The sequence below is a fragment of the Oncorhynchus kisutch genome, linkage group LG11 (assembly GCF_002021735.2).
Source record: "Oncorhynchus kisutch isolate 150728-3 linkage group LG11, Okis_V2, whole genome shotgun sequence".
NCBI lineage: Eukaryota > Metazoa > Chordata > Actinopteri > Salmoniformes > Salmonidae > Oncorhynchus > Oncorhynchus kisutch.
Genome location: NC_034184.2, coordinates 62433772 through 62448179, shown reverse-complemented (window position 1 = coordinate 62448179; position 14408 = coordinate 62433772). Strand labels below are relative to the sequence as shown.

Genomic DNA, 14408 nt, shown 5'->3' with positions numbered 1-14408 from the left:
ACAACACTTTTTATGGATATCTTTAAGAAATGGCTTTCTTCTTGCCACTCTTCCATAAAGGCCAGATTTGTGCAATATACGACTGATTGTTGTCCTATGGACAGAGTCTCCCACCTCAGCTGTAGATCTCTGCAGTTCATCCAGAGTGATCATGGGCCTCTTGGCTGCATCTCTGATCAGTCTTCTCCTTGTATGAGCTGAAAGTTTAGAGGGACGGCCAAGTCTTGGTAGATTTGCAGTGGTCTGATACTCCTTCCATTTCAATATTATCGCTTGCACAGTGCTCCTTGGGATGTTTAAAGCTTGGGAAATCTTTTTGTATCCAAATCCGGCTTTAAACTTCTTCACAACAGTATCTCGGACCTGCCTGGTGTGTTCCTTGTTCTTCATGATGCTCTCTGCGCTTTTAACGGACCTCTGAGACTATCACAGTGCAGGTGCATTTATACGGAGACTTGATTACACACAGGTGGATTGTATTTATCATCATTAGTCATTTAGGTCAACATTGGATCATTCAGAGATCCTCACTGAACTTCTGGAGAGAGTTTGCTGCACTGAAAGTAAAGGGGCTGAATAATTTTGCACGCCCAATTTTTCAGTTTTTGATTTGTTAAGAAAGTTTGAAATATCCAATAAATGTCGTTCCACTTCACGATTGTGTCCCACTTGTTGTTGATTCTTCACAAAAAAATACAGTTTTATATCTTTATGTTTGAAGCCTGAAATGTGGCAAAAGGTCGCAAAGTTCAAGGGGGCCGAATACTTTCGCAAGGCACTGTATGTATATGAGCAGTAGATGAGAATATAGTATCAGTAGACAAAACATGAACCTGAACTAATAAGTTACTGTTCTCTCTTTTCAGCTATGTGACAGTCTCAAAAATTATACTCCTGTGTAATGGTCTGCAGGGAATCACAACCAGCTGCCAGAGAGAAGCAAATGTAACCACAGGACATGTGACAGAGTTGCATCATACCCAAGAAGACCTGAGGCTGTAATCGCTGCCAAAGGTGCTTCACAAAGTACTGAGGTAAGGGTCTGAATACTTATGTAAATGTGATATTTCGGTTTGATATTTTTTTAAATAAATTTGCAACAATTTCTAAAAACCAGTTTATGCTTTGTCATTATGGGGTATTGTGTATATAGTATATATTGATGAGTGGGGGAAAAAAACAATTTTATACATTTTAGAATAAGCTTGTTTCGTAACAAAATGTGGAAAAAGTCAAGGGGTCTGAATACTTGAATGCACTGTATATATACGTCTTAGTGTTAAAAATACAATAAGGTTTTATTGCATAAAACTGAAAGTGTTAATTCCCTAACCCTGATAAAGTGTAACTGAGTCAGCACTAAGTACAGTGTTATTTTAACAATCAGAAAGAAGTGTGTGGTCCCGTATAAACACTGGCCCAGTGTTAAATTTAACACGGTCAGTGATGATTTAACACTGGAGAATTTGCTGAGGTTATTTTGTCATTTGTTCCTTTTTAAAGATTGTTCTGTACATGCTATTTTTTCACAACATGAGAATCATACATTAAGGACCCAAAGCAAAAAACAGATGAGACAGTTTTACAACTGGAAATCCCTTACGTTTTAACATGAAACCACTTTAGAATAAAATCAAAGGAATTATCTATTTGATATTGCTCTGGCTTTGCCTGTGTGCAATATGTTGGATTGTCGCTGGATTTGCACACACAAAAAAAATGTCATACACTGCCAAGTTCTGAAATGGAGGAATATGTGTGTGTGTGTGTGTGTGTGTGTGTGTGTGTGCATGCTTGTGTATTTTCCCCATAGCCCTACAACTGTGTATTGTGGCTGGGTGTTTAGAGTGTGTGGCGCCAGAACAACACACAGGCTCTTCCCATCATCACCATCGTCAATCTGTGACTGTCACTCAGAGTTGGACAGTGACAAATGACACTCCCAGTCAGTCACACACTTATCACCATACAGGTAACACACAGCCCTGGAAAGGACGGACATGAAATGGAAACGTCTCTCTTTCTGTCGGCCTGGGAGTCTGAAGTGAAATATTAACTGAGGGAGAGATGGAGAAGGATAACAGAGTCCCTGTTTGGGGTGTGGATAAATTGCTATGAAACTTTTCATTTTTTTAAGAGAGTGTTATGTGTTATGGAGATCAATGTTAGCTTAGAATAAATGGTCCTATCTTTTATTTGCCTTTAATAAAAAAAATACTTGTATTGCCTTCTGGATAGCTTGAACTCACAGAGAACGTTTTTGAATTGTATTAACCTGTAAGTCAGTCCCCAAACTTTTGCAACACAGTGCATTTGTCACAACGTATTTTGAGATCTTAGAATAGGATCCCGTGTGTGTCGCAGGCCATTGTCATTGTTGATACATGAGCCATGGTCCCTCAGTCTCACAGTACCAAATCCTCTCTGGTGCCAGAATGCAGCCAGGCCAAAGGGGTCAACACATCCCAACCTGGACTCTCCCATTCTACTAGGCCCATAACTCAGAGGCCTTTCGCTGTTTCGCTGTTTCTCATATACACACACACACACACACACACACACACACACACACACACACACACACACACACACACACACACACACACACACACACACACACACACACACACACACCGTTGCTCTTGTACAATCTATCACAGACACACACACACACACACACACACACCTAAATCCCTTGGAGAAGAAAGATGGAATGGTGGTCTTAGGACACAGGTGTTGTTCCAGTTGTGAGTCACATCCCACCACAATCCTTTTTAACTGTTTTTCTTCTCCCCTGTGTTAATTGCCATAACATTATACAGAGTGAATAAAATGTCAGATCAATCACCCTGTCTTTTGGCAAAGTTTGTTATTCACTGACTGTCTTATTGCAAGACAGTCTATCAGTCAATGCAAAATAAGCCTTCATTTCTCAAGACGACTTGACGAAAGAGGAATCCGGCTGTCCTCTTCATTGCCACTAGATGGCGTTAATTTACCAATAACATTAACACCACAGACTAACGTCAGAGTGACACTTGGTAAAGCTAGTTCGCCATCTTGTGGCAGATATAGTAATTTTCTTTTCACACAGAATGAATGGGGGCCCTCATGCCCCCGGATGTTCTTCTCAAAGTTCTGAGGTGAAGAATTCAAGTGAACAATAAAGTAGAAGTGGAGCATTTGTGAAGCAGATTACTTGTGAACTTGAATTATTAACTGGAAAATATTGAAAGGTTTGCAAGTGTGGTAGTGAAAGCTTTGCAGTGGAGAATATTATGAACAAGGTCTTTCTCAATTGACGATTCAGGATGAAACGGGATGATACGATGAGGATAGTTTCTGGGGGGAAAAAACACAAGTAAAAATAACTCTACACTTTAGAATGGACTTTCAAGTACACTATATATACAAAAGTACACTATACAGTGCATTCGGAAAGTATTCAGATTCCTTGACTTTTTCCACATTGTGTTACGTTACAGCCTTGTTCTAAAATGGATTAAATCGTTTTTTCCCTTCGTCAATCTACGCACAATATCCCATAATGATTAAACAAAAAACACAAAAAAAAAAACACATTTACATAAGTATTCAGACCCTTTACTCAGTACTTTGTTGACGCACCTTTGGCCGAGATTACAGCCTAGAGTCTTCTCAAGCTTGGCACACCTGTATTTGGGGAGTTTCTCCCATTCTTCTCCGTATTCTCACATCCTCTCAAGCTCTGTCAGGTTGGAAGGGGAGCGTCGCTGCACAGCTATTTTCAGGTGTCTCCAGAGATGTTTAATCGGGTTCAAGTCCGGGCTCTGGCTGGGCCACTCAAGGACATTCAGAGACTTGTCCTGAAGCCACTCCTGCATTGTCTTGGCTGTGTGCTTAGCGTCATTGTCCTGTTGGAAGGTGAACCTTTGGCCCAGTCTGAGGTCCTGAGCAGTCTGGGGCAGGATTGCATCAAGGATCTCCCATTACTTTGCCCCGTTTATCTTTCTCTCAATCCTGACTACTCTCCCAGTTCCTGCCACTGAAAAAAATCCCCACAGCATGATGCAGACACCACCATGCTTCACCGTAGGGATGGTGCCAGGTTTCCTCCAGACATGATGCTTGGCATTCAGGCCAAATAATTCAATCTTGGTTTCACCAGACCAGAGAATCTTGTTTTATCTGAGAGTCCTTTAGGGGGCTTTTGGCAAACTCCAGGCGGGCTTTCACGTGCCTTTTAATAAGTGGTTTCTGTTTGGCCACTCTACCATAAAGGCCTGATTGGTGGAGTGCTGCAGGGATGGTTGTCCTTCTGGAAAGTTCTCCACAGAGGAACTCTAGAGCTCTGTCTGAGTGACCATTGAGTTCTTGGTCACCTCCCTCCCAGGCGGCCAACTCTAGGAATAGTCTTGGTGGTTCCAAACTTCTTCCATTTAAGAATGATGAAAGCCACTGTATTCTCGGGGCCCTTCAATGCTGGTAGTCTTCCCCAGATCTGTGCTTTGACACAATCCTGTCTCAGAGCTCTACGGACAATTCCTTCAACCTCATGGCTTGGTTTTTGCTCTGACATACACTTTCACTGTTGGACCTTGATATAGACTGGTGTGTGCCATTCCAAATGTCCAATCATTGGAATTTACCACAGGTGGACTACAATCAAGTTGAAGAAACAACTCAAGGATGATCAATGTAATTTTGAGTCTCATAGCAAAGGGTCTGAATACTTATGTAAATATGGTATTTGTGTTTTTTATTTTTTATACATTTGCAAATATTTCTAAAAACCTGTGTTTGCTTGTCATTATTGGGTATTATGTGTACAATTTTAGAATAAGGCTGCAACGTCACAACATGTGGAAAAAGGGAAAGGGTCTGCAAAATTTCTGAATGCACTGTACAAAAGTATGTGGACACCCATTTAAATTAGTGGATTCGGCTATTTCAGTCACACCCGTTTCCAAAGACAAACATTGGCAGTAGAATGGCCCTACTGAAGAGCTCAGTGACTTTCAGTGTGGCACCGTCATAGGATGCCACCTTTCTAACAAGTCAGTTTGTCAAATTTCTGCCCTGCTAGAGCTTCCCTGGTCAACTGTAAGTGCTGTTATTGTGAAGTAGAAACCTGTAGGAGCGACCACGGCTCAGCTGCTAAGACCCCACAAGCTCAGAGAACGGGACAGCCAAGTTCTGAAGTGTGTAGCTTGTAACAATCGTCTGTCCTCGGTTTCAAAACTCACTACCGAGTTCCAAACTGCCTCTGAAATGGGTTTCCACGGTCGAGCAGACGCACACAAATCTAAGATCACCATGCACAATGCCAAGCGTCGGCTGGAGTGATGTAAAGCTCTCAGCCATTGGACTCTGGAACAGTGGAAACGCTTTCTCTGGATTGATGAATTACTTCTATGCTCGCCTCGAGGCAAGTAACACTGAAACATGCATGAGAGCATCAGCTGTTCCGGACGACTGTGTGATCACGCTCTCCGTCGCCGATGTGAGTAAGACCTTTAAACAGGTCAACATTCACAAGGCCGCAGGGCCAGATGGATTACCAGGACGTGTACTCCGAGCATGCGCTGACTAACTGGCAAGTGTCTTCACTGACAACCTGTCCCTGACTGAGTCTGTAGTACCGACATGTTTCAAGCAGACCACCATAGTCCCTATGCCCAAGAGCACTAAGGTAACCTGCCTAAATGACTACCGACCCGTAGCACTCACATCTGTAGCCATGAAGTGCTTTGAAAGGCTGGTCATGGCTCACATCAACACCATTATCCCAGAAACCCAAGACCCACTCCAATTTGCATACCGCCCCCAACAGATCCACAGATGATGCAATATCTATTGCACGCCACACTGCCCTTTACCACCTGGACAAAAGGAACACCTATGTGAGAATGCTATTCATTGACTGCAGCTCAGCGTTGAACACCATAGTGCCCTCAAAGCTCATCACTAAGCTAAGGACCCTGGGACTAAACACCTCCCTCTGCAACTGTATCCTGGACTTCCTGACGGGCCGGCCCCAAGTGGTAAGGGTAGGTAACAACACATCCGCCACAAGAGTGGTAGGCCTGATCACCGACAACGATGAGACCTGGCCGTGTGGTGCCAGAACAACAACCTCTCCCTCAACATGACCAAGACAAAGGAGATGATTGTGGACTACAGGAAAAGGAGGACCGAGCACACCCCCATTCTCATCGACGGGGCTGCAGTGGAGCAGGTTGAGAGCTTCAGGTTCCTTGGTGTCTACATCAACTAGAATGGTCCAAACACACCAAGACAGTCGTGAAGAGGGCACGACAACGCCTATTCCCCCTCAGCACACTGAAAAGATTTGGCATGGGCCCTCAGATCCTCAAAAAGTTCTACAGCTGCACCATCAAGAGCATCACCGCCTGGTATGGCAACTGCTTGGCCTCCGACCGCAAGACACTACAGAGTGTAGTGCGTATGGCCCAGTACATCACAGGGGCCAAGATTTCTGCCATCCAGGACCTCTATACCAGGCGGTGTCAGAGGGAAGGCCCTAAAAATTGTCAGACTCCAGCCCCTCTAGTCATAGACTGTTCTCTCAGCTACTGCAAGCCAAGTCTAGGTCCAAAAGGCTTCTTAAAACACCTTCTACCCCCAAGCCATAAGACTTCTGAACAGCTAATCAAATGGCTACCCAGACTATTTACATTGTCCCCCCTTTTACGCTGCTGCTACTCTCTGTTTATTATCAATGCATAGTCACTTTAACTCTACCTACATATTATCTAAATTATCTCAACTAGCCGGTGCCCCCGCACATTGACTCTGTACCGGTACCCCCCTGTATATAACCTCACCACTGTTTATTACTGCTGCTCTTTATAATTTTGTAAATTATTTTTACAAAATGTCATCTATTTTTTACTTGACACTTATTTTTCTTAAAACTGCATTGTAAGGTCTACTGCACCTGTTGTAATCAGCACATTTTTATTTTTTTTATTTTATGTTTTTAAATCTAGCTTAGTTTAACGCACAGACTGCAAGTCGCTCTGCGTAAGAGTGCCTGTCTGCTGAATCACCAAATGTAAATGTAAATCTAAAAACAAACATTTGCAAAGCATGTTGGGTGTTATTCTAATGAGTTCTGCTCCCAGACAATTACACATTTGGTCCGGTCCGGATCAGACCAAATCTGAACAAATCATAGAAGTCAAGTCTATGTTTCACAAGTTTGAACAGTACGGCACAGTTTAGTACAGTAGAGTACATTATAGTACGGTACAGTACAAGACAGCATAATTTTATTCAGTAGAGTACAGTTTAGTTCAGTAGAATACATTATAATAAAGTTGGGTACAATACAGTAAATGATACTGTGCTGTACTCTACTGTACTATACTTGTTTTTACTTTACTGTACTGTACTCTTCTGTGCTCTACTTTATTGTAATATACTGTACTATAATGTACTTTATTGTACTCTTCTGTGCTCTACTTTATTGTAATATACTGTACTATAATGTACTTTATTGTACTCTGCTGTGCTCTACTGTGCTGTCCACGCGTGTGAAACTTCTATGATTGGGCATAGATGTCTATGATTGGTTCAGAATCAATCATAGGCGCCAATGTTTGGACCAAATAAAGGCCGGTCCTGACCAAATCCGTTTGGGCCACTTCAAGGTAACCAAATCTGAAACAAACCAAATCTGAACCAAACAGACCAAATCTGAACCAAACAAAGACATCTAGGACCAAAAATCAACATCCGTGGAAGTTGAAATCAAGAACCAAAAAAAGACATCAGTGTCTGTCTGTGTTCACTGGGTACACAGTGCAAGATTGACTGATCTACAAATCCTTGCATCATAAATAACTACTCAATATTATTTGTAGGTCAGTCAATTAGATTGGAAGTAGGTGTTTCAGTGAAGGAAGGCCCACCCCTGCAGGAAATTGGAAGTGGGGTGACTGGTCATTGGTGGTAAGTCAGTCAGGAGAGTGTGGGAAATGCTATACATGACCTTTTTACAAAGTAACAACTTAAGGTAACTCATGACCATTTCAAGGCCACATCCACATGGATGGCAGTTAAATAAAGTGAAGTAAGGCACTTTGGAGTAGGTGGAGGAGAAGCTGAGAGAAAACTGTTACTTGGCTGGTCTCCCTATGGAGGCCTAGCTGTCTGTAGTGTAGCTTTTGTACAGGGATCTAGTGTCTGTAGTATTGCAGTAGTACTATACAAGGATACAGGAAGCCAGTTGACAGATGACTTCCTGTCGTGCAATGAGCAGACAAAACAAAAGAGACATGAAAGTGTGCGTCTGTGGTCTCACCTGAATTGAACAGGTACAGGGGTGCATGGCCGACCTCACTAACCTCAAAAACGTACCATGCTTTTTTTCTACCCTCAGTCTGAGGCATAGTGAGCTTCAAGCAGAGCAGCTTGACAAGTGAGTAAACGATGAAAAGTTTCTCATCACAAATTTGTTGACCTTCCTAGCTCTCGTGAAAAACGTCTATATCTAATCGAGAATCCACCTTTGCAGCGCAACTTAACTATCTCATCGTTACATGAAAAACACACGCACTGCCTGCCACACTCAGTTGTCATTTTAAAATGTAAATGCATGTTTTAGCTTGGTCTGGTAAATGGAACGCCATGGCATGCCTCTGTCAACCCCAGCTTCAGTCAATCTCAGTCTATTTGCTATTCAGTCTGATTTCAGACTTATGCTTTGATAGCGGTGGTTTGAGTGCATCAAGGGGGAGTTATGAAACAGCCTACAGTAAAGCTCACAATGCTTCACCATCTCACCGTCTCCAATTGCACTGAGGAGTGAAGAGATAAGAGGGCTTTGCCAGCAACTGCCCCCCATTACTGACCTTTGAGGTTCCCATGTTTTCAGTAGCATGGCCAACTGTAGAAAAACACTCCCGAAAGTGTCTGCCTGTATCGGATCAGACGGGGTGTCTGTGTCTATACTGCCTATGACTGGTTCGGATTGTGACGATCTCATGCCTCTTTTCAACCTGTTGGGTTTGAGAATATCGGCTCAATAATGAGTGGAGAGACACACCACGTGTATGTATTTATGTAATCTACAGTATGCTGGTAATCTTCAAAGACAAGCGTTTTGATGCTACAAATGGTGACTAAAACCAAAGCAAGTGGAATGTGTAAAATTGCAATTAGATTAATTGCAATTAGATTTCAAACTCAAATTCAGGTCAACAACAAGCAGCGGAGAGGGGTTTTTCAGTATACTTCACGGCATGCCATTTTCACCCTCTGCCACAGACTTTCACCTCACAATGTGAGCGAAGCCTGGAGCCGAGGATACTTTCACCCTGTCTGAACCAATGGTGCTGACTCAACGGTTTTCAGAGGTGAATGAGTAAACATTTCTCATACCAGTATGAATGAGGTGGGCAAACTTCACCACTAACGTTGAAAATGCCTAGTCATACCCATACCAACATGTGGTACAACTGCTTTTCAATGGGGAATCAGATTGTCAATTGTGCTTGCTCAGCCAACTAAGAGCAAGTCATAGGCCGTAGTCATAGTGAAAGCGTTGTGGACGCAACAAGCCACACTTAGTCTGTTTTCCCACCACAGAACGTACGTTACACCATTGAAAACAGTGCGCCGTATTCTCACACCAAGTGAAAAATAAGAAGTGAACGTCGCTCGTGTCTCAAAACGGTAGCATTTATTCATGTGGCCTTTGCGCTGCCTATTTCAATCGTATTGACCTTCGTAAAAGAGAGTGTGTGTGAGTCTCATTATTGTGACACATTTTGAAGAAAGGACTAAGTGAGGTATTCTAACTGGTGTTGGTTTTCAAGATAATGATTTGACTGTTCTCACTTTGACAAACAACAGAGGACAATCATTTTATTTCAGTTTTAATGGATACCTTTCACAATTATAATGCCAATCATTTTGCAGCAGCACCTACTCTACAAATACAGAAAACAGTAACACAGTCAAGGTAACAATACTCATTGACACAATTTATATACAGTAATGTACACTTTTATACAAGGACCTAGAGAACTGTATGCTTTGGATGTATTGTATGTTGACTGTCTGCACAGGGTATATGTAAACAACATTGAATTTCTATACTGGCAAAATACCAATGTAATCAGGATGCAGCTGGGTTTGTCGCTCCCCTGGAAATGTGCGGTCCTTAGCAGCCTATGATATCATATGGAAGTAATGATAAAGTCAGAGGCAATCCCAGGGGGCTGAAGCCTAACTTTGAGACCCCTGGTATTAACCTTTACACGTTTAAATGTATGGATGTCAATGAGAAATTTGAAATACGCACACAGATCTTTAGCTAGGATTCAACCCAACAGTATGGTCTGAGGTGATGTTTAATGTGTGGGTAGGTGTGGTAACGCCAAGATGGGGAGGGGGGGGGAGTGGTATCAGGGAGGCGGGGTTACAAGGAGAGGGCAGGGGTGGTCTCGGTGTCGGACATGACGGAGGGGCGTTTGGGGACGGCCTGCATCTTATTGAGGCCTCTCTGGTTCAGGCCACAGGTGTACTGCCTCAGCAACCTCAGCAGATCCTTCCGGAAGCGAACGCCAATGAACACATACAGGAAGGGATTAATGCAAGCATGGGTGTATGCAAGGCTCTTCGCAATCTGCCCGGCGACATCGAAATGGCCCGAAATGGCACAGTCCTTGATGGTGGTGTTGGCGGCCTGCGTGGCATCAACCACGAGTAGCCCGTTGTACGGTAGCTGGGAGAGGACAAACACAGCCACCACGGCGAAGATGACTCTCAGTGCCTTGTGCTTCTCAAAGCTTTTGGCCTGCAGCAGGGTGCGAATGATGACCGAGTAGCATAGAACCATGACCAGCAGAGGCAGGCAGAAGCCCACACAGACCTGCAGAGCCAGCACCAGGATCTTGGTGCGGTTGAAGAGGTTGTTGGGGTAGACCAGGACACAGAAGGAATTGCCCCTGTGGTCAGGCTTCACCTGGGCGAAAATGAACTCGGGCAGAGCCAGGAGGCCTGAGATGATCCAGACAGCCAGGCAGACCAGCTTGCTGACAAACAGCCTCTTGTTCTTCAGGTTGTGAGCCTTGGTGACCTGGACGATTGCCACATAGCGGTCCACACTGATACAGGTGAGCAACAGCATGCTGCTGAAGAAGTTGATTTTGTAGACGGCCGAGAGGATCTTACAGAGGCCCAGGCCAAACACCCAGCCCCTGGTGGCATCAGCAGCCCAGAAGGGCAGTGTACCCAGGAAGAGGAGATCAGCCACAGCCAGGTTGAGTAGGTACACATCTGTCATAGTCTTGAGGCGGTGGCGTACCATGGTAAAGATGAAGACCACCATCAGGTTGCCCACGGCGCCCAGGGAGAAGATGAGCCAGAACAGAGGGGGTTCGTAGAGACCCCGGAACTCCCTCACCCAGGACTTATCACACATTCCCCCTGGGGTCTCAGTATAGCCTCCCTCATAGTCCTCTGTGTAATCTCCAGATCCCTGTAATACAAACAAGCATTCTGAGACTTTTACTTTGAATTTGTGCAACAGGTGTCCTTAATCATTTATTTTGTCACGGTGTCTTTCATAACGGTTTAAGACCAACAGATTTAAATGTAGTTTGAGCATTTTTGTTTCATGACTTCCTGTCTGCAATGGTTGACTAGCTAGCTGCCTGTTCCCTTAAACCGTCTGCCTACACTACAGTGTTTCATAACATAGTGCGTTTAGCGGAGCACAGCACGGTGACATCAAGACCTGGTGGTAGTGACGTTCTGCCTAAAGCCAATGCTGCTGTGGTTGCTCTCAGAAGCAGGTGTTGTGTCTCACTGTCTCTCAACAGGAGAAACCACACCGCTGCACCACTTCCTTCTGTGTGAGATGGGGTGGCTTAACGCTCCAGGGGGGCTACAGATAGGGGCTCAGGTTCACGATGCACGTCAACAACACTTGTTGTCGCCTCCGACACAGATCTACGAAGGAGATAAATATGGGGGGGGGGCCAGTTCTTTTGTGCGCACCGTAGATATTTGATGCTGATGTTTGCGTGTGTGTTAGAAATGTTTGCTACAAGAGTTGTTGTACACTTGCACGAACACAGACTACAAAAACGTTGCTACAAACATCATAAACAACCCTTCCAGTCTGATCCAAATCCTGATCTGAATCTTGGCTACTAAAAGTGGTGAGTTGAAAATAAAATGCTGTTCCTCTCCGACCACATTAATGTTGATGTGAAACTTTATGTGGTCTTTGTATGGGAGTTCAAAAAGACAAACACTAGATCAGGGGTCTCCGGCCTTTTCTGACATGAGAGCTACTTAAAGAAAAAAAATTATGAAACTGGTCACGTGCAACTAATTTTTTCTAGCTTTCAAATAGGCACGTCTTTCTCTTCTCCCCTAAAACTCTTCCCCACATCCTACTGTAGAAGAGAAAGTAGTGCACTGTTTTCTGCCAATATACCTGGTAAAGTAATAGTTAATAAACAACTCTAGGGGACCCTATAAAAGGGTCCCCTCAAATTCTGTTTTATATATTATGTTATTTTCTGGTTTAGATTTGTTTGTTTTTCACTCTCAATTACAATTGTTCATATAGAAACAACACAATTGGATGTTCTGAGTCCATGTCAATGGTTAAATCACAGCAGAATACTTTTTTTTGTTTTTGATCTGGAAGAAAACTAACAGATTTAGATTTTTTGTTGTTGTTGAATTCTCCTCTAATTGTGCATCTAGCCAGTGAAGAATGTGCCGGTCTAGTGATGGTTCTGTACTGCTGCTGCTCATTTCATGGCAGAGTTAGCAAATAATAGATACACGTGACATACTTACTCCTGATACACTTCTGCCAGCTAAGCCTACTTTGCAGTTGACATTTTAATTGTGACGGTTTTGGTGAAACAATTTCAGTCAACCCACAAGAAGTTAATCACATGGTTACACGCAGAGTGTTGACAAACACTCTGCGTGTAATATTCCTGGAATATTCCTGGAAATGAATTGGCAGATATTGTGTTAGGTTTGGCTTTTTAAGCCAATAGTGGCTAACCATGGGGTAGGATAATGTCAAGGTTGTGTTGATTAGATAGTAGCGTAACTGGGAGCTTTTGGTGTCTGATAGGTGTGAGATTTAATGACCGTTTGAGGTGGAACACTTCTAAATTGCAGGTACCTTAAGAATTGTTTGGCGAGCTACTCATGGGCAGGCTGTTGGAGATCTCTGCACTAGATACTCTTGGCTACAATTAAACACATTTGGATTGAATCCATTCTCTGCTGATTTGATGTTGCTCTCTAACTCATTTTATAGCATGGCTTTATAGTTGTAAATACAAGCAATTAGATTGAGATAATACTTACTGTTTCAGACGTTGGAAATATTGTGAATGATGGTGACTCCATTTTGCCTGTCAGAAGAAGGAAAACATTTTTTTATAGTTTAGTCCCCAAATAACCTAATGTGATATATTTTTTTTTACTGCATACATACACTTCAGAACTTGATCATGTCATAATTTATCACCGTCAAATGTTTACATAGTACTTTCCAGTACTATGAAAGAACATCCCACATTAAACTCACTAAAAAGTTGATAACAAAGACAATGTTACAAGAACGTACCCCGTCTGTGATGAGTGCTACGAGCCAACTAGATAACAATGCTTTCCTCAAGCCCTTGACGAATATTGCTACACGTCTCATCGTCACCAGCTTTTATGGTTTTGCCTGAACTACAATGGAGGCTGCTGTGGAGGCTGCTGAGGGGAGGACGGCTCATAATAATGGCTGGAATGGAGTCAGTGGAATGGATTCAAAGATGTGGTTGATACCATTCCATTGACTCCATTCCAGCCATTACCATGAGCTGTGCTCCCCTCAGCAGCCTCCACTGGCTACAGAGTATTACATTGAGATACTGCGTTTCATTTTAGGGAACCTCCCTGGCACTCATGTCTGTCGGCATGCTAGTGATTACTTGCATTTGTTCTACGAGACACCAACTTAGACAGAAACGAATAGCATTGCATGCAGGCGTTATTAGTCATATCTGCTCTACACATTGGGTCTCACGTCTATTGTCTCTTTCTGCTGTTACAATTCTCCCATTCATCCCTTCAAAAACACGTCATCGACCTTCATGTCACGCCACATTTTACACAACACCGTATTCTAAGTTAAGCACTTAGTGCCTGGGAGAAGTGAAATGGAGAACCTTGGTAGTAGGTGTAAGATAACACCAGTATGGGGAAGGGAGGTTCATGGTGGGCTGTTGTGACAGCATTATCACAGTGAACACACATTTGCACGGTGTAGAGGGTTTTCTAAGACAAGACAAAGGATCTGTATGTCACAGGACTCACAATGATCTGGTCAGGTGTTCCCCATATGAAACTACATCGGAGAAACACTC

At 43.3% G+C, this 14408-nt stretch overlaps 1 protein-coding gene across 1 annotated transcript; it reads right to left on the bottom strand.

Moving 5' to 3' along the window:
- Positions 1–9856: 9856 nt before the first annotated feature.
- Positions 9857–13707, bottom strand: LOC109899442 (C-C chemokine receptor type 9). The gene is made up of 3 exons (XM_020494686.2): positions 13619–13707; positions 13357–13403; positions 9857–11491 (listed from the first exon to the last, which is right to left on the bottom strand). The coding sequence occupies exons 2-3, from the start codon at positions 13396–13398 to the stop codon at positions 10430–10432; spliced, it is 1104 nt and encodes a 367-aa protein (XP_020350275.1). The 5' UTR covers positions 13399–13403; positions 13619–13707; the 3' UTR covers positions 9857–10429.
- Positions 13708–14408: the final 701 nt, after the last annotated feature.